Below are 20,981 nucleotides of genomic sequence, written 5' to 3'. Positions count from 1 at the left end.
GTTCCCATGAATTTATCCTATTATATTAAAGATCTGGCAGTATACGGGTTACCAAGACTGATTCTACAGGGACTTAAATCCAAGTCCTCCCAGGAAAAAAAAAATCCATAATATCTTTTGGGAATAATCTGATCTTAAGCAGAAAGCAACAACTCAAGAACAGCAACAAGTAGATAAGTATGTGGATGATTGTTTTCTGTTGATTAAAATCATGCTACTGTTTTTTAGGAGTGAAGCATCAAGACTCACAAAATTCTTTCTTGGCATTTTTGAATGCACCTACCTCTGCTCTGGATCAGTTTGAAGTAAGTAATTTGATTTATTTCTTAATATTTTGATGTTACAAAAGGAGGAAATTTATGGTCACTACTGCTTTGAAATCATAACTGCAGTTATTATGCTGCAAAAAACATTCAAAATATTTTGATTCATAAGGAATATTATTTACTTCTTTTGTCACTTCCTGACATTGTCATGTTAGTTGTAAAAAGGAGAATATTAAAAGTATTTGTATGATGCTTTTAATGCAGATTTCCTATGTGCAAGCCTAAGCTGTATTTCAAATACAAGACAGAAGAGCTTTCTTTTTTGCCATTTTTTAAAGTCTTGAAACTTAACCCTAAAATGAAACATCTGTAATATTTTCAGATCTAGAATTAATCCTCAGCTAACAACCACTCCTGCAGTGACTGAGGCTGAACGAATAGTAGGATATGGACACTTGGCAACTGGCTCACACTCATGACAGTTGTAACATTTAATGGTTATCTGATGCCAATTTGTGATCTTCTCTGCGGTTAGGAAGCTAACACAGAAGGTCACAAGTTGCTTGGATAAGTCTCCCACACCTGACAGTAGCCACCTGAAGCCTTGCAGTGCTTGCACCAAGACACACCAGGCCATTGTGCACCGTAGGGTGCCCTTTCCACCTTATTTATCTCTGGATACAGTTCCATTCATGGACATAGTATAACAAAGGTATTAAACATTTCTGAAGTAGAGAAAAGAAAGAGTTGTATATTAGGGAACTAGGACAGAGATGGATTGTAGCCTTCACGGGGAGAGGAAGATGATGATGGCAGGAAGGTGAGGCCTAAGGAAAAGGTACTTAGAAGCAATAATTCACTGATGAACCAAGTTGATGCTAATGTATGTCCAATTAAATATAGCTTATCTATCAATATATTTACTGTTTGGTAGTCCTGTGTTTCGATATTAAAACATGCTATGACAAAATAATGCCAATAAATTTTATATTCTCATTACAGGTAATCCTCAACTAACAACTGGTCATTTAAGGATTATTCAGAGTTATGATGGTCTTGGAACAGATGCTTTACAACCTGTAAAGCATTTCCAGCTATCATAAAACGTCATGAGCCCTCATAGTTATATGACTGCATTTGGGGCACTTGGTATCCATCTTCATTTTGCCACCAGTTTCTGGCAAAAACTGTGGTTCACTTAACAACCACAGTGATTCACTTAATGACCATCATAAAAATGTCAAAAATATAGGTCCAGTCACGTGACTGCCATGATTTACAAGTAGATTTCTAGTCCTAGTTGTGATTGTAAGTCGAGGACTACCTATAATGGTTGTTTTGTTATCTGATCTGATCTTTTGTTTTTAGTGTGAGTGAAAGAATATTCATTATTTGTGGATTACAATTAGTTACAAAACTGCAGAAGTTAAGCTGAACAAAATAATCTGTTAGTCATTTCCAGTTTTTCTTTATTTGATATCTCAATGGTATGGTGATACAGTTGTTTTCACAAAACAGACATTTTCATCTATCTATTTCTGTTTCTTTACTGCTGTATGCATTAAAATAGGATTCCTTTTCTTCTTCATCTTCTTCTTCATTGATTGATTTTATGGATGACGTAAGTCTTTCATCTCCAAATCCACAAATTATTCAGTAATAAAACAGATTTGATTTGGCAACTTCAGATGGTAATGCAGTCATCTTAAACCATCAAGAGCATGAAATTCAGCAGGTTCTGTGCTCCTGATGTGTCCGTGCTGTACAGTTTTCAGTATAAGTTTTCATGGCATGGGCTAAAGGTTTTTGCATATGTGTCTTTTCATTTGCTATTTGAAGGAACTGAGATGCAAGACATGACTTGTTTCAAGGGAACCACTCACACTCATTCTGGCCTGTTATTGATATTGCTTGATCAAAACTATACTGTTAAAATTGGCTTCTACAATTCTGTGTTCACTATAGCTTGGGATGAGTGTGAATATATGTTTCATTCACATGCATGTCACTTTCTTAAGATTTTTTTTTCTCCTGGTCAGTTTAAAGTCATATACCAGTGACAAATTTTTTATCAAGTATATGTGGAATAATTATGTCGGTTGTATTGTAGATACAAAATGCAGTGCTGTAGTGCTCCTATTTACAGTAATGTTTTTCAGTATGACTGTCCTCACCGTAAAGACACTGGAGGATATTGTTCATCATTTTTGAGATTGGATTATAATTTTTGCATCATGAAAAGATATCCCAATAGTTCTATATTCAAAATAATTTAACAAATATGTTATCACATTCTCAAAACAAAGGTCATACAGTCCAGGTTTTCAGGAGACTGTAGAGTTGGTTTTAAAAAGACAAGTTTCTGATGGAATTGATGAAATAATGATTAGGTTCTTTCATCCATATTAATGCTTCTGAAAACCTTTAATTCTAAAATAGGTTGATTTCAGTAGCTGGAAAAAAGTATGCATCCTTAAAAAGTAATCAATAGGTTTTAGGTGCTTTGTATGAATAAATTAATGGCTTTGTATAATAATAGTAATACTAGCCTTCAGTTTGCAGCAATAGCTGACCACAAAAGAAGCAATTTCTATGTATTCCAGATTTAAAATAGCTTTTGTGGTATATAAATATGGGTTTAAAAATTTACGAGCACATTTGTCAAAGTATTCAGATTACAAAACTAACATAATCTACACGCCTCTTTTTTCAAATAGTCCAGTGTCTTTAATTGATAATAGCTCCGATTAATATATTTATTCTTAGTCATGTTTACAGACTACTTTTATGTAATATATCTAATGGTGATCTATATGTAGCATTTAGTCTGAAAGCTTAAAAGTGATCTAATGTCACTCAATGAATCACATTGCTGAACAGAAATTGAACTTGGTTCTCATTCCCACTTTAAACACTACTTAGTCTGTTTCTCAAAAGTAAAGCAATCCTGGAACAAAGATAGGGGAGATACACACACACACACACACACACACACACACACACACTGTGAATGTGTGATTTTCCTGGAGAAAATTGTTGCCTTTGGGCCAGTAATTGGAAGAAGTTCTGCACACTTATTAAAATAACACTAGCCATCTTTCGTTCTACACTAGCCATCTTTCTTCCCTATTTAGACAAATGGAAGAAGAAAGTAGAAAGGATCTAAAGCTTACTCAGAACCTTATGCTGCCTTGAAATTTTTATCTAGCCTGCGGGCCTTGTGAAAGACAGTAACAGAATATTAATATTTTCTTGTCTATAGCATTAAAAGTCCCAATGTGCCTAACAAATGTGAATACTGATAGCTAACTTATATTCTGTTTTTAAAATCATTTCTTCTAATATTAGATCATGTCTCCCCCATTTCTGTAAGATCAAAATAGTCTTGTCAAAACAAACTTCTTCAGTAGCTAAATTGAGTCTAAACAACTTGTGTCTCACAATTCTACATAGTTTATTAACTATGTATTTGTTGACCACAGAACAGGATTAAAGCTGACTAAATTTCCAAGTTTTACTGAGCACTTGGACATTATTGATTATTTAGCAAGTCAAAATACTTGTGCTAAAAGGCTGTTATATAGCTTCTATCTTGCTCTAAAGATTCCTTATTTGTTTACCATAGTCAGAGTTGAATTTAGGGCTTCCTGGTTTATTGAGATTAATGGTTATGTTGCCTATAAAAAAACTATATTGCCCAAGCATCAGAATTGGCATAGAACTGGAAAGAACCTGGTTCCTGATTTTGACAGAAAAACACCCAACATCTGTCAGATTCCACCCACCCCCCCACCCCGTTTATGGCAACTTGAAAACAGGCATAGGAATGTTTTGAGTTGACAACACCTTTGTAAAGTGACTTTTTTGCACCTGCTCCCCCCCACCTCAAACTGCAGTACTTCAGGCAAAGCAAAAAACATTTTATTAAGATGGGGGTATCAAATCTTAATATAAGATTCAGAAACAAATAATAAATACATTCAATATATATGATGCATCAGAAAGCAACAAATTAAACAATAAAACCCATTGATAAGATATGAAAAGGGACTGATTCCTCTTAAAATATGTCATATCACCTTCTTTCCCACCTGTTTTGTTTCTTCAATACTAGCAACACCTTAAGGACTTCAGAATGTTCTTTTGCATATAAAAGGAAATTACTTTGGCTAAAAAAAATAACATGGTTTCTTAAACTTCAAAAAGAGGCACAGATGCCGTGCTAAAATGCTAATACAGGTAGTCCTCAACTTACAACCTCGACATTTATTTAGTGACTGTTTGAAGTTATAATGGTACTGAAAAAGTTATTTGCAAGCAGTCTTCATATTTACAACCATTGCAGCATTTTCTATAGACAGATGATCAAAATTTGGGCACTTGACATGTATTTAGGATTGTTGCAGGGTCCCAGAGTCAAATGATCGCTATTTTGCAACCTGGCCTGCCAGTTTCTGACAAAGTTAATAGAGAAACTCCAGATTCATTTAACAGCCAAATGATTCATTTAATAATTGCATGAATCATTTAACAAACATGGCAAAAAAGTAGTTAAATCAGGCATTACTCAACAGCTTTGCTTAGCAGTGGAAATTCTGGTCTGAAGTGTAATAATAATTTGAGGACTACATGTATCACCTTTATTAAAAGGCTAATAATAACAATTTGTATAAAGTTATATTACCTTACATAAGCTCTGAAAGACCAGATAATAAATATTGTTTCTTGCACTTGTAATAAAACTTTAAAATCTGATGTGACTCGGAATACATTGTTGCATTTAATATGTAAGTTTTTTTTAAAAAAGTGTAAAGTAGTGTTAGTAAAGAGAATAAATTATGACTGAGACTCCCAAAGGTGCTTTTTCAAGAGGCAACTGGACTTTCTGGTTTTTCTTTGAAGAAGTTTCAGTCCTCATCCAAGAAGCTTCTTAACAGGATGGTAGGGAAATGGTGGGGGGATGGTCAGAGCTGAAGAAGCTTCTTGGATGAGAAGTGAAAAAATGTCTTCAAAGAAAAAACAGAAAGTCCACTCATCTCTTGAAAAAGCACCTTTGGGACAACCATGACTTGGATGACTGAGATTCTCCATAGACATATAACTGAGACTGTAGCAGACAAAAAAAAATATTTTCCCCCATTGCAGTCCTTAAAGAAGCTGCCATTTTCTTTTGAGAAATCTCATCATGGAGTGCAGCAAGGAAAGTCTGCTGCAATCCCAATACAGTAATGATCTACCTATATTCCTGATAATATTTGCATTTTTTTAAGAAGCAGAAGAGCATTTAATAAGAAATTATTTCATCTAAAATAGAATTTTGTTTAGACACGTGATGTTGTAAAAATGATGTTTGAAAGTAGTTGGGTTTTTTTGTGTCTTGATGTTTCTTCTGATTTATGTTATCACGATACACAAATCTCTGTCTCTACAGTGCAAAATGATACCAATCTCTGTACAGAAATGTGGTTTGAAGGAATGTATCTTTCCCTTGTTAACAGTCTCCTCCTTTCTCTGTTAAAGCGCTCTCCCTCCTGTATTCCAGCCCACAAAGGCAGACGTGTAAGAGGATGTCTTGTTGTGTGTTGGCTTTTAGTTTGTCATATCATGGACATGGCTTTGCCTTCATTCAATGTAGACCATTTTCCTTGATATTTTTACGGCTTGCGTATTTACCTTGCTGCTTGTTTTGTGCTACTGCTTTTCTTATGTTTTCCTTCTGTTTAATACTGTTTATGAAGTGCAAAGCTTTGAGAATGTGTGTATTTGTGGTTTTATTCTGTTTTATACTCTTGGCTTTAGGATGTCACAAAAACAAAGCAAAATTAGTGAAAAATCCAATTTGTTAATATGATGGGGAGCAATTTTTAAATGTTTTTTGAAGATACTTTTTTACAAATCAGATAAATATGTTTCATATACAATTACAATACTATGCTTCAATTTTAAACTTATTAGAGGATGAAGACTTAGCAAAACAGAAGTCTGCCTACCTAATCTATGTCATCATCAAATTATGAGCAGGATTATCAATTCTGTCAAGTTACTTTGGTTGACATTTAAAAGAAGACCAGAGTCTTGACAAGAACTCATTTGTTTAACATGATTAGTATTATCCAGTCTGAGAACATTTTATAGTATAGTTTTACAATATGGTTATTGGTTTGGCAATTTATGCTTAGTCTAATACACTAATATTCTCTCTCTTGCTCTTCTCTCTCCCTCCCTCCTTCCCTCCCTCCCTCTCTCTCTCTCTCTTTCTACACACACACACACACACACCACATGCACACACACACAGAGAGGAGGGAAAACCATCTGAAATTAGCTTCCAAGCATTCAGAGACGTGTCCATGTGTAAATGCATGTATGCATTAGGGCTATGTAAAGTATTCTTGTTGCAAAATAAGTTAATGAAAACAAAATAACCTCACAATATTAAAGCAGCCACAAAAAGGTGTTTTAGAAGGCCTGCACAGCTGCCTTGGGGCTATATTTGTTCTCTATGCTTATCTATGCATGCACAACCACTTCATCTTGGTGGTGGGTCCTGTTTTTAATACTGGGTCTGCTTGCATTCAACTGACATTCATTAAAGAAGTTGCACCAAGCTTTCTAAAGGGCAGGGTTGCTTTAATGTTTTGAAGAAGGTTGTTTTGCTTAGGCTTTGTGATTCAACATGACAAACATACCTAATACTCCCGCCTCATATTTTTCCCACCACAACAATATCTTTCAAATGATGCTACAAGTTATACATGGACACCCATGTGCTGTGTCCCATATTGAACAAGCTCTGGCTATTCAGTGTTCTCAGACTGAGTTATGCTAATTATCTATATCATGGAAAGATTAAATATGTGTTTCAGATTAGATGTTGTGGACAAACCTTCCTAACACCCACCTTCACCAGTGCTAAGAACAGAAGATTGCAATTAACTTACATTACAAACACAAACTATGTATTCTAGTCATTTCTATTTACCTTCTGGTTTGGGTTTTTTCTTTAATGGGAGAAATAAAAACAGCAAAAATGGGGATGTTAAAAATGCTACCTCTGTGTGTGTCTCATAATATTTTATTTCCTACATTCTTTGTCTGATATAATACCCAGGATAGATGGAAAAGATTATTGAGCCAGAGTGAGATTTTCAATAATAAAAGAAGTAAAATTCTCCCTGATATTCAAAGAGATATAATTTTATATTTTATAATGGTGGAATCAAAGTGTAGAAAACAATTTCAGCTAATAATTGCTGCAGTGCTTGAAACAGTTTTTATGCAAGTAGCAAATAATTGTATTGATGATCATGTATCATTGATTATAGTCTCTGCAGGTTGAAATGGTATGAACATTTTATAAATAAATATGTCAGTTAAATAATGCTACATCTATATTTTAAAAGAAGTGCTGAGCTGCATTCTGAATTTCAGTTACTGTTTGCTTTATGTAAGCACTTGCAATAAATAAGTGATCAGTCAAGGATTATGTTCAACAAAATAAAGGAACACAAATTGATCACTCATCTGTTCTCTACTTATGGTTATTCAAGTGGCAAACACAAACTTACATATATGTACACATACAAATGTACACAAAATTTATATGTACATGCATATGAGGAAGATTCTTAGGTATGTTTTATCTACTCTTTCTGTGTTTACAGAATAACAAATCATGTTCGAACATTTTTCTTAAACTTAAAAAATAACCTGCTTTCTACAATATGATTTGTATGAATCTTGTTCAGTACAAACTAAAATGCATGATAATGTAGGTTTAAATCAAAGTACATTACTTGATTATTTTATGTTTTGAGAATTTTTGACTGACAATCCTAAATAATGACACTGAACTAGAGAAAAAAGAGGGAGGTTAGCTAGCTGGAAATCAACAATTTGACCAAACAGAGATCTTCCAAAAAGATGATTTTTCTTAAAATACATTTTAATTAAATCAAGTTTTGGCAGTGTAGGAAAATAACAAAAATATGTCCTGTACATCATTCTGCTTTTTTCTGTTTAAAAAAACAAAAACAAAATTTGTATCTATGATTTAAATATTACTTACATATTGATAAAAAATACATTTGAAACATCGACTAAGATATCACTGTCATCTTTAGAAATTTATCTTTTATTAGAACAAACCTGAACAGTGTTATTTTAATAAGTATTGATAAGTGTGGGCTAAGATCATTTTATTAAACAATATTTAAAATAATTTGTTTACTAATTGATTAGCATCACGATACTGCCATGTATTGTGACTATTTATTAATAATCTTTCTAATATGTTTTATCATATGAAATTACAATTACCATACAAAAGAAACTTCTAAAATGTTGTTTCAGATTATAAAAAAATCAAAATCTCTGGAGTCCTAGATGCTGTCCAAGCTTGGTTGTTTGCTTCCAGATGTTTCATTCCCCAATGAATCAAAATCAATTAAGCTTATTTCTTATAATCACTATAAAAAAGAACACCAGAGGCCTACAAGTGAAGCCATAGCTTTAATTTTATATAAATTGATTTTATTATAGCTGTTGAGAAATAAATGCTAAGAATAGATTGCATTGAGCAATCTGTGCATCAATGCAATTTAAGAGGAATTGTCATTATGCTGATATTGATATCACAGGTATTCCAATTTTCCAAACTATAGGTATGTTCACCACCTTAAATTGACCAAACTTTTATATATAATAAAAGGTGGGGTAAACTAATAATGATTACCTTCCTTTTTTTAAAAAAAAAGTATAATTCAGCTACATTTCTGTGTCATAGCAAGTGGAGGCATCTATTCAGCATGTTATTTGGATCGTAAATCACTAGGAAAATCTCAAGTTTGTAGAGTAAATTACAATGTGTGGCAAAATCTTGAAAAAGGGAATAGTAAACTCTGTATTGTTTCCCACAATCTCTATAAGTCAGGAGCCAAACTTTTATTAAGGGAGATTCTACATTTATGTTATTTGTATTTCTGTATTTTTGAAAACTGGTTCTTATCGAATGTGGCTTCTTAATATTCTTTCCCCCCCTTTTTTTTCTTTTCCTTTCATTTTCCATTTCTTTTCTTTTGCTTGTTTCTTTCCCTTGGTTGTTTCTCTAGATTGATTCTGTTGAAAATTTTACCTTATCTAATACGCCTTCGCGGGATGAAGATATCAAGTATCATCTTCATTCAAGATCTAGGTCCCCTTCCACAGCTAGTGACATTGAGGTACTCTCTCTTAGAACATTTGTTTTAAGAATTGTCCTTCCCATAGCTCAGTGTTAAAGCAACTGTCTAAATGTACTGTGGAATAAGCTCAGTTGAATTAAGTGGGAATTATATTAACAAATAAAGATTATATATTCATAATATGGTGACCATAACATATTATCCTGGTGATTTAACTCATCCCAATGGATATTATTAAAATAACGGTTGGTCACATATTATTATTATTTTTTTGTTATGTCCATACAGTCCAGCAGACTCTGTCTTATGAAAAAGAAAAAGAAAAACTCCCCAAACAGTTTAAAATGTAAATACATACTGCCTGGACTAAATAAGAAGAAGAAACCAACAATAACAACATCATAACAAGCCCATGAAGTTCGGGTCTGAGATCAAAACCCAGATCTCAAGAGTTTTCCAGAACCTCAGAAGAGATCTTGTCATTTCTATCACTTTTAGTACATGAGTTACAATATTTTGGCCAGTCACTCCTTTAGAGCAAAGAAAACTTAAAAACCATTGCTTTACTTTATGATTCTTTTTTCATTAGCATATGGAGAACAATCTGTGGCCATTATGGAGCAAGCAGAGAGAACTTACCCACTTTCACCTGTTTCTGCCTGTTTCGCACACTCCGTCACGTAGCTAGAAAAAGAATTAAAATTATAATGCCCAGAGATAGTTAATTTTTTTGTAGCTTTTCTAGGATTTCATAATGATCATGGAAATCAAAAAGGGCATTCAGGTAAGTACCGTAGTTCAGATACCATGTGGAAAGTTAGTTGACTATGGGAATTAACCTGAGGATTTATTGGTTTGGACATTTAACTAGATTTAGTTGTTCACATGACATCCGATTAACCCAATGAGGCAATTAAGCATATTGGGTAAACAGGCCTAAAGTCTCACTGTCTTTACATAGCAAACCTATTAAAAGGAGATTATTCCAATGATTTTACGAGTTTTTCAATTCAGTCAAGCACATAAACATGCTGTGTTTTTGGAAGATTTATTTCTGTTTCATATAGAAAACAGATAGCCAATGATAGATATACAGTGTTTTGCTGTTATCTTTGCATCTGAATACCTATATTAATGGAATTCAGTAGTTTCTGAAAACACTTCTATGTCCGAGCACCAGTTCATATGAGAGAGGTATTTTACATACATATGACTCAAACATATTATATGTATTTGCACAGACAAACTCACACTCAGTGACATACTTTAAATAGTACTGTACAAACAGAAAAGTGAGACTTGAAAATAATAAATAAATATATAAATCATATGTAAATTATCCCTGGGAGCCAGATAAAATATATTCACATACATATACTTCCTAACATGTAGTTATATTGTCCATTATAGAAAGCAAATTGCCCATGCAGAAAGCAAATACAGGGAGAAAATAATACGGTACATTGCTGCTGTTACTTTCAGATATCACTTGCATCTAGAATGAAGCAGTATTTCTTTTATTATTCTTCAGCAAGCTGCAGATTCCATTAGTTCTTTCCCAAGGAACTTAGCTTTGTAATCTTCCTTGAGGAATTCCTTCTGGGATTCAGTGTGATCTTCTGTGATGTAATAGAAGCCTACCAGTCAGGCTGTATCAAGCCAAGATTTTAAATATATACTAACATCTTCACCGTGGAGCAAATTTGTTTGTGAAAATGACAACCGTTTTAAAAATAGTTGATACAGCATAGATGGTAGAATATATATCCACAGTTCTAATTAAAATAACAATTTATTTCATTAGCTTGCTAGAAGCACCATATAGTTGTCTCCTGGTGGAGGATTGTTTTGTTACTTTTTGGATGGAAGCACTGATCTTCAGAATATTTCTTGGACTTTTCACAGAAACCCTAATTTCATAGTTCACATGTCACATTAAATACTCTTTCTTTCTTTCTTGCATGATTTGATGTTCAAATGTCACCAAAGTATTCAAAACTGGAATACTTCTTGTATCTTTATACTGCAATTATATGCATGATTGCTTTTACTTTGATATGAATCATTATTTTTAAATTAATTCACAATTGACAGGGATTGCAATGTTGAGCTATGTAGCTATTCTACACTATAGTTCCTGATGTTGTTGTCCATTTATCACCAACTCCCATTTGTAAGCCAACCATGCTATATAGCTGGTTTCTTTCCTATTTATTTATTTTAGTAAATATTTAAAAAGAATAGAATCAAAAAGCAGTAAAAGTAAGAAAAATGAAAAAAAATAGAAAATAAAGTTACATGCAAGATTAAATAAAAATGAAAGTAAGATTAGTGCTGCATATTTAAGTCTTCAGAACATTGTTTGTCAAGTCAATATTCAATAATTAATTACAATATCCAGTGTAATATACATCATAAATTCAAAATCATTCTGATTTATGATTTTACATAAATTAGCCTGGTAACCACATGCTGTCACAATTACCTGTTAAAAATAGAAGAGCAGTTACAAAAGAATGTAACTTTGTATCATGGCACATTAATATTAACTATGAGCTTGTCAACAGATTAAATAAGCATATTTATTTCATGTATATATTATATAACGTTATATGTTCTATACTATATTACATTTTAATATTTTAATCAGTTAACACACATTTTTTTCATCATGATAAATTAAGCAGTTAATAACAACAATAGTGCTTCAGAAAAGTCTGTGTTCCTTTGACAATATTTTTATTTAATAAAATAAAATGAAGTGTTTCCAATGTGTTACTGGCACATGCTACTGACCTATATCATTTTATTAAACTCCTTGGCTACACTTATAAGAACATTTATCACAGTTCTTTCATATAAAAGTCTTTATTTAATAACTGCTTGAACTAGTACATGTATGATCCAATTTTGGTACAAAGGTAAATCAGTCAAACATCAGCTTAATGAAGATAGTTAAACTAAGTATGCGTGTTCGATAATTAACAAAACTGTGCAAATGTTGGAAAAAGTGCTTCTCGGTGCATATCGCTACAAATGAAACATCTCTTCTCGAAAAATTAAAAGAACTGTATGGTTGGTATGGTCAGCATGACTGCCTGAAAAGCTTTTCTTGGGTCTCTGCATGCATGTTGCATGGACAGCTGCGTTGCTTTGCTGGCAGCCTCAGGGCAAGTGCTGTTTGATTAACCAAACATTTTTTATTATATGCACATCCAAAAGAATAATCCTCAGAGTCACTATGTGAATGCTTTATGCCATTTTCCCCTCCATAGAGAGTCAGTTTGCAGTGGTGGGTGATGTCTTAGGCATGAAAAACCACTGGGTAGCTTTCAGCCAGTCATTCCCTCTCTGTCCAACTCAGTTCAAAGGGTAGTTATTATGAGAAAAATAGGAGGAAGGAGTTCTTCACCTTGAGCTGTATGTTGAAAAAAAGTATATGGATACTATAATAATAATTGTTACCGATAATTGTGTATTTTTGTGTCTATGAGTATTTGAAGCTTTTCCAGTAAACCAATTTCTTAAAATACATTTACAGTTTAGTTTTGTAAAAAGCTGTAAAGCATTTAAGTTTTTTGCAAGTGAGGGAAATTGGAATGTGTTACCCAAAGTAAATGCATTTTTTTAAAAAAAATTCTTGCGTACTTTTTGCACCAGTTTGCTTATATCAACACCATTTAACAGTGGGGGTGTGGGTGGTTAATATGAATATAAATTAATGTTCACCATATATGTGCTCAGGTTTCAGATCATCCTCTGCGTCCAGTTCACACTCCAACCATGAGATCACCATATAGTGGTTCAGGACTCTCTGTGCCAAAGGTATTTAATCAAATATTATGATTAGAAGCTATGCTAAACTCTTAGCCTATTCTTATACAGATAGTCCTTCACTGGTGACCACAGCTAAGCATGGAATATTGGTCATAAATCATTGCGGTTGTAAGTTGAGTCCACATGACTGGACTTGATGTTTCAATCATTTTTATGACAGTCATTAAGCAAATCAGCTAAGTAAAATCAGTTGATCAGTTAAGTAAATCATGTGTCATTAAGCAAATCATGTAGTTGTAATTCCGAATCCATCTTATCCAATGGAACATTATGCCAGAAGATAGCAAAAACTATTGCAAAATAAGAACATGTGACACACAGGATGCTGCAACTGGTTGTAAAAGCAAACCAATTGCCAACCTCTCAAAATATGACCATGTGTCCTTGAAGACATAACTTTTAAGTCAGTCATAACTTTGAACTTTCATTAAATGACCAATCATAAGTTAAGGACTACCTGTATCTACTTTGTTGATCCTCTATCATTTATTTATGAATAAGGATGCTGTTAGTAAATAGGGACACGGTGTCTCAGTGGCTAAGACGCTGAGCTGGTTGATCAGAAAGGTAGGCAGTTCAGCAGTTCGAATCCCTAGCGCCATGTAACGGAGTGAGCTCCCATTACTTGTCCCAGCTTCTGCTAATCTAGCAATTTGAAATCATGTAAAAATGCAAGTAGAAAAACAGGGACCACTTTGGTGGGAAGATAACATTTATTTAATTCTTTAGACTGTTTCTATAAAATACATAAAATGTAAAATTATTATAAAGTTACATATCTGACTTAACAGAGAATGATGGTTCTGTTCTCTGAATAGAACTGATTATGATTAAACTAGTATAAGATATAGGAATAGTTTGGAAATAATGAAACTGAAAAATAAACTCTAATAGTGCAACAAAACTAAACTATATAATATGCAGCAATTTAACAATGATTTTTTATTATCAAAGTGCTTGTCACCTAATCAGTACTTTTATTTGTTTTACAGCCTAAGGCCCATCAGTTTGTAGTAAAATCCTTTAATACCCCTACCAAATGCAATCAGTGCACATCATTGATGGTTGGGTTAATAAGACAGGGTTGTACCTGTGAAGGTAAGGTCTGGCATCTGTTTTTTTTTAAACAGGATTATATTTACTATATGATAATAATTACATGTTAATTATTAATTAATTAATAATTAATTAATGCCATTTTTAGCTGTGTTACAGCTAGCTATTTCAACTACCTTTCGAAGATTCAAAATCTCCCTAGATTAGTATAATACACTACACTTGAATGATACTGTTTTTTAAAAGTACAGTGATAAATCTGAGCATCTGTTTTGTTGACTTCCGTATCGAGAGGGTTTTATGGTTGCTGAACTTTGTCTAAAACAAGGTTTTTCAGTAAATGAGCAGCTGGGTCAGCAGAGAGAAATTACGTGAAAATGGAGAAAGGACTTTAACTTTCCCTGTGTAGCAATCTCAGTTGTACTGAAACCATTAGGAGCTTGAAGAATATGATTATATGTATGAACATGCATATTTGTTTTCGCGGGTATTTATATGTATGGTATTCAGCTTTGCTCGGGTATTTTCCCACGTCATTATAGTTGTGCTGACTCACAAACGAACACTATACAGAAGCCTGATGATGGCAGATGAGATTCTGCCGAAACGTTGCTACAACTTTAAAAGCACAACTATAATGATGTGGGAAAATACCCAAGCAAAGCTGAATACCGAACATGCATATGTTTATAGAACATAAATGTTTATCGCCCTGCTTAGGACTCCTAAAACTTTCATGTACTACAACATAGATGAGACGGTGGGCTATCCATTTTATCAAACTGAACAAAATATTTTTATAATGAACTTTTCTTTATGGATGTTCATTTTAGTTCAAGAGAGTAGAGCTGATAAAAGTGATGTGGAAGATATATATGAAGCAACATCTGATTCTGTTAAAAAATAAATTTTTTAACAAAAATTCACTATCTCAGATGAATTAGTTTTATATTCATTTCTTATCCACATTCCTAATTTTCCCTTTATAAATTAGCAATTTAAATGTTGCAGAAGTATAAACCTTCATCAGAACATATATATTTGGAATTTCTGTGAAATGGCTCATTTTAGTTTATATATGATTATGGTTTTAATAGCCCAGAAGGTATTAATGCAGTGAACATACAGGTTTATCTATAGTAAATCTGGAATGGAAGTTTACAGTGACATACATTTGCTGCATAACATAGAGTAAACACGTAGTTCCATTGGCCAAAAAAAATTGATAAGGGTGTTTGTGCTTATCATATTATTAAAATAATTACTGCACAGTTAACAAGGTTAGGTGTACATTTTCATTACAAATGCTGTCTTTCCTCCCAGTTTGTGGGTTTTCATGCCATGTGACCTGTGCAGACAAAGCACCAGCAGTATGTCCCATCCCACCTGAACAGACAAAAGGTCCTCTAGGGATTGATCCACAGAAAGGAATAGGAACTGCTTATGAAGGGCATGTCCGAGTAAGTCTAAGAAAATCTGTGTTGTTTTTTGTTTACCATTAATATTCATCTCTCTTTCTCTCCCCTTTCTTATCATTTTTACAACAAAAGTGTATATAGTGTGAATGTGTGTATGTGTGCATACATTCAATATGTATGTGTACACACACACTCACAGTAAACTCCAATATGTCTCCTACTGTTTCAGATAAAAAGCTAGGAGTTGGTACTTCCATACTGTCACCGGTATTGCAATTTTGTACCAGTTTGCTAACTTCTATCCTGTTGTACTCCATTATATTACGAAGGTGGCCTGTGCTCCCTCCATCTGGCTAGTGGAAGGGCATAAAAATATAACCAGCTATTACCCTAAACACTCATCGATTAATCCCCTGTTATAGTTGCCTTTTCCCATGGAAAATAAACAAAAAAGATAACACTGTATGGTTACTGAAGATGGTACCCTCCAGAGTGACTGGAGAGGACATGAATTGTGGAACAACTCCGAAGTGCCTTAGCTGCAGAACAGAATAAGAAATCCCCAGAAATGAGACAAACTAGAGATTCTTGCCAGTGGGAACCACCTGCCTTATACTTCCAGAAGAAATGCTACCACATTTTCACTGCAGCAACACTTCTAGAATTCAAGCTGAGTTGTAATTAATTTATTCAGGACCAATTACTTTGGGAAATCAGGACTAGCATTGATCTCAGATCAATGCAATCTTTCATGTAGAAGAGGCATCAGCTTCTTCACTGCTCTATTTGAAGGAAGACATGACCATTCAGTCAATTTATTTTTATAGTATAAATGTATATCTGATTGATTTGGTGAATGGTCTCTTGTATAAATATTGAAAGTACATTTTGCATATTATGCTTAGGTGTTAAAAAACTTGTTTGCCTGTTTTGATTTTTTGCATTTAATTAAATTAATGTGATTAATTTTATTTTAGATCCCTAAGCCAGCTGGAGTGAAGAAAGGCTGGCAGAGAGCCCTGGCTGTTGTCTGTGACTTCAAGCTGTTTCTTTATGATATAGCAGAAGGAAAAGCATCCCAACCCAGTGTGGTAGTCAGTCAGGTTCTTGATATGAGGTAGGAATGGCATACTTTAATTTAAGTTTTTCTCTTTTGAGTCTCTGCTGGTATAATAACGTAGAAGTTGACCATTTTCCTATAGCCTATCCCTTTTTGATAAGCTGTGCTTAGAAGAACATCAGCAGTAGCTGTGGTATAGTATGGAAATATTACTGAGCTTTAAATATGGTGGAAAATTATGGAAGTAGAAGCTGAAGTTTTAAAACGTTCACGATTGTTGCTTCAGGTAACGAATCAAACCTCTCTTTAAATGAATTTATTATTATTCACAATTGGTCAGTAGGACTTCTTGTTAAATACTTGCTAATTGCACTTAGATAAAGTGATGCTTAGAAGTTTGTGAACCTTTTTGAATTTTCTGTATTTCTACATAAATATGACCTAAAATGTGATCTATTCTCCACACAAATCCAAAAACTAGAAAAAGAGAACCCAGTTAAACAAATGAGGCTAAAATATTAAACTTGTTCATTGGCTTATCGTGGGAAATGACCCCAAACTGCATATTTATGTTTGGGGAAGAATGTAAATGTTTGCTTTTAGTAGCTGATGTGAAATCCTTGGGCAGCAATAATTTCAACTAAACATTTCTGATAACTGTTGATCAATAGAAGAGAATTTACTGTACATAGCTCAAGGCTGAAATGTAGTGTTGTTAGTGTTCTTTGGGCTTAGTTGTTTTTCAGATGGTTTATTACCCAGCTAGCTAACCAGTGTGCACTGAATCAGTGCATCATTAGTGCATTAACATTTGCAAGCAAGCAACAAAGCTCAAAGAGTGCCATAGATCCCATAAGTTTCGATCAGTCCTGTGTATTTGTTTGGAGACATTTTAGCCCATTTCTCCTACTAGAGGATGTAGTGTGCTTCCTCTCATTAACTGCCTTCTTTAGATCCTTCTACAACATTTCTACAGAATTAAGGTCAGGAGTTGGACTTGGCCATTACAAAACCTTACATTTCTTCTGCTTTAACCATTCTTTGTGTGTATGACTTGTATGTTTTAGATCATTTTGCTACATGACTGATTTACTCTTGAACTTCGATTCATGGACAGATATTCTGATATTTTCCTGGCACAATTGAGAACTCATAGGTCCGTCAATAATGGCAAGTCATCCTGTCCACAGGCAGCAAAACAGGTCCAAACCATGATATTGCCACTACCATGGTTTTTTTTAGATGGGATACGGTTAACAGATAATCAGAGTTGGAAGGGACCTAGGAGGTCATCTATTCCAACCCCCCTACACCATTTCTGACAAATGGCAGTCCAATCTCTTCCTGAAAGACTCAAGTGATGGCGCTCCCACAACTTCGGAGGGCAAGCTGTTCCATTGGTTGATTGTTCTCATGTCAGAAAGTTTCTCCTTATTTCCAGGTTAAATCTCTCCTTGTTCAGTTTCCATCCATTATTCCTTGTCTGGCCTACAGGCACTTTGGGAAATAGCTTGACCCCCTCCTCCCTGTGGCAGCCTCTCAAATATTGGAAGACCGCTATCATGTCTCCCCGGTCCTTCTCTTTACTAGACTAGCCAAGCCCAGTTCCTGCAACCATTCGTTGTATGTTTTAGCCTCCAGTCCCCTAATCATCCTGGTTGCTCTTCTCTGTACTTTTTCTAGAGTCTCAACGTCTTTTTTATAATGTGGTGACCAAAACTGAATTCTTACGCTGGAATGCAGTGTTTGCTTTTCACCAAATGTAATGATTTTCATTCAAGCCTCAATATTTTATTTTGACCTCATCTGTTCACAAAACATACTTCTAATATCTTTCTGGCTTATCCGCATGATCTTTTGCAAATCGTATAGTGGGAGCAATATTCTTTCAGAAAAGTAGTGACTTTCTCCTTGCAACCTTTCCATGCGCACCATTGTTGTGGTCTCCTGATTTTTGACATTCACAAATGCAACATAGGCCTTTAGTTCTTTAGACACTACCCTAGTGTGGTTTTAGTTGCTTGATCACTCTCTGACAGGGTTAATTTGCCTTCATTTATGTACAATTTGCCTGATAGTAGACTTGAGGGTCTTAACTCCTTATAATAGTTTTCCAGACTGATGAGTATCAATAACTGTTTTTCAGAGGTCCTCAGAAATCTCCTTTGAGCAATAATTCACGTTTCCGCATAGCTGAAAAGTGAAGATCGGATTTTGGTAGCAAGCACTCAGAATTCTGTTATTTAAATAAGGCAGGACCTTCCACTCTCACACCTATCATCCCATTTACTAAATACCGGGTTCTTATTTTCTCCTCAAATGAACTAATAATCCTGAAGATTCACATACTTTTGCCACAACAAATACATCCCTTTGAATTTTTTTTCTGCAATAAATAAATGAATAAGTATATATTTCTTGATTTGTTTGTTTAATTGAGTTTTCTGTATCTGTTTTTAGGTGTTGTATGGAGAACAGGTCACATTTTAGATCATGGGCAGCTATAGAAATATGATAAATAAGTAATAAAATTCTAAAGGTTTAAATAAATTTTAGGAGTTAAAAAATTACAGAGTTGTTGCAAATAAAATTTCAGAGTGAGAGCTCAGATATCTTCAAGATAATAAAATTGATTGTGCAGTCTTCAGTGATCGGGATATAAGTATAGCAATATTATTTTGAAATTTTCTTTTAAATGTAAATAAAAGTTTATCGGAGTTTTCTGTTGTGACACTTCGACTGGGGCTATTACTTGATTTATCTTTCACTCTTACCTTTTGCCCCCTTATTCCAATAGAAAAAAAATTGACCTATGGATACCAAACATTTATATAAAAAATTATTTGGTACAGTTATTGAGTGAATGTAATGTACTTTTATGGAGAGCTAAATATAAAACATCATTCCAGTTCTATGTTGTGCTGGTATGATTTTCTTCCAGAATAGAGGTTCTTAATTGAGGTCTATGGATTGCTTGGAGATCTATGGATTGATTTCAGGGAGTCTGTAATTTTGAATCAGAAAAAAAAGTACAATTTTATTTTCAGTAATTTCTAACTTGTCTTATTGATTTAATAGATTAATAAAGAAGAACATATCTATGTTATATTTATCATTTTGAAAACTTTATTTGAGCATAATTGGTTTCTTTTGTAAAACAATTTTCTTTTTTTCATTTTATAATTTGGATACATTTTTCTGAGATACCCATAGCCTGACTCTCAAAGAAGTCCATGACAGAGAGGTTAAGAAACTCTGCTCTAGATTGTGAATAATTACTGATCAAATGTAATAATTTCTCACGTCTTTATAAAAGGGATGAAGAATTCTCGGTGTGTTCTGTTCTGGCTTCTGATGTTATCCATGCAAACCGAAAAGATATTCCCTGTATTTTTAGAGTAAGTAATTCTCTATTACAGTTGCAACACAGAGTAGAAAATAAATTGTTCTCCTTACATTCATTTTTTAAAAATTAATGGAAATTTCTCTATTTGTTATTCAGTGTGGCTTGTGTGGTTTCCTTTGAAATTTCATGTTTTTATTGCAGCTTTCTATGATAAAATATGGGAATGTCAACAAAGTCTGATTTTAATCCTCCAGACATGGTGCAATTAATTTAAGTAGCCTTCAGAGTTCTAAAAAAATGCTATACAGGTAGTTCTCAAGATATGATAGTATACTTAATGAACGTTCAAAGTTACACTAGACATTCCCAAATTGAATAAAACTCTGTTTCAAAGTTACAACTGTGCAGCATCTTTGCAATCATTCGCCCTTACGACCGACCACAGGGATTCTGCAGCACCCCCACCTCTCTACCTCCATTCCACTCCACCACCTTGGGCCTGCTCCTCTCTTACCTATCGCCTATTATATTTACTTTCTGAAGCTCTCCAGGCCTCCTGTTGGAAAAGGACAGGCCATCTTTCCCTGGGGTGCATGCAGGCCACCGTCGTTTTGTCTTGCTTGTGGGCTGGGACAACATGGCAGCCACCAGACAAACTGCTTTGTCCCCTGGCTGCATGGCTGAATATAGTTGCTATTTTGTCCTGCTCACTTATGGACAGAGACAAAATGATAACTGCTTCATTTTGCTGCCTTAATCTGTACAAGTCTGTATAGTACTGTAGAAGCTTCTGAATTCTGCAGAAAGCTTCCATAG

General features: G+C 34.0%; 1 protein-coding gene across 10 annotated transcripts in view; it reads left to right on the top strand.

The window, feature by feature from the left end:
* Positions 1-20,981, top strand: part of CDC42BPA (CDC42 binding protein kinase alpha) — a 158,299-nt gene that overhangs the window by 120,181 nt on the left and 17,137 nt on the right. For 3 of the 10 annotated variants that reach the window (XM_087934485.1, XM_087934477.1, XM_087934533.1), the window contains 9 exons: positions 229-305; positions 1,837-1,887; positions 5,787-5,825; positions 9,377-9,487; positions 13,193-13,273; positions 14,278-14,383; positions 15,665-15,801; positions 16,737-16,876; positions 20,136-20,217. In XM_087934485.1, coding sequence (XP_087790611.1) covers positions 229-305; positions 1,837-1,887; positions 5,787-5,825; positions 9,377-9,487; positions 13,193-13,273; positions 14,278-14,383; positions 15,665-15,801; positions 16,737-16,876; positions 20,136-20,217 — 824 coding nt within the window. The remainder of the gene's footprint in view (positions 1-228; positions 306-1,836; positions 1,888-5,786; positions 5,826-9,376; positions 9,488-13,192; positions 13,274-14,277; positions 14,384-15,664; positions 15,802-16,736; positions 16,877-20,135; positions 20,218-20,981) is intronic. The other 7 variants (XM_026695643.2, XM_026695642.2, XM_087934521.1 and 4 more) reach the window with 5 other exon arrangements.

Source organism: Pseudonaja textilis, chromosome 1 (genome assembly GCF_049901715.1).
Source record: "Pseudonaja textilis isolate UNSWEBS1 chromosome 1, rPseTex1.2, whole genome shotgun sequence".
Lineage (NCBI taxonomy): Eukaryota > Metazoa > Chordata > Lepidosauria > Squamata > Elapidae > Pseudonaja > Pseudonaja textilis.
The sequence above is the reverse complement of the archived record's forward strand: the minus strand, read 5'-3'. Positions and strand labels throughout refer to the sequence as shown.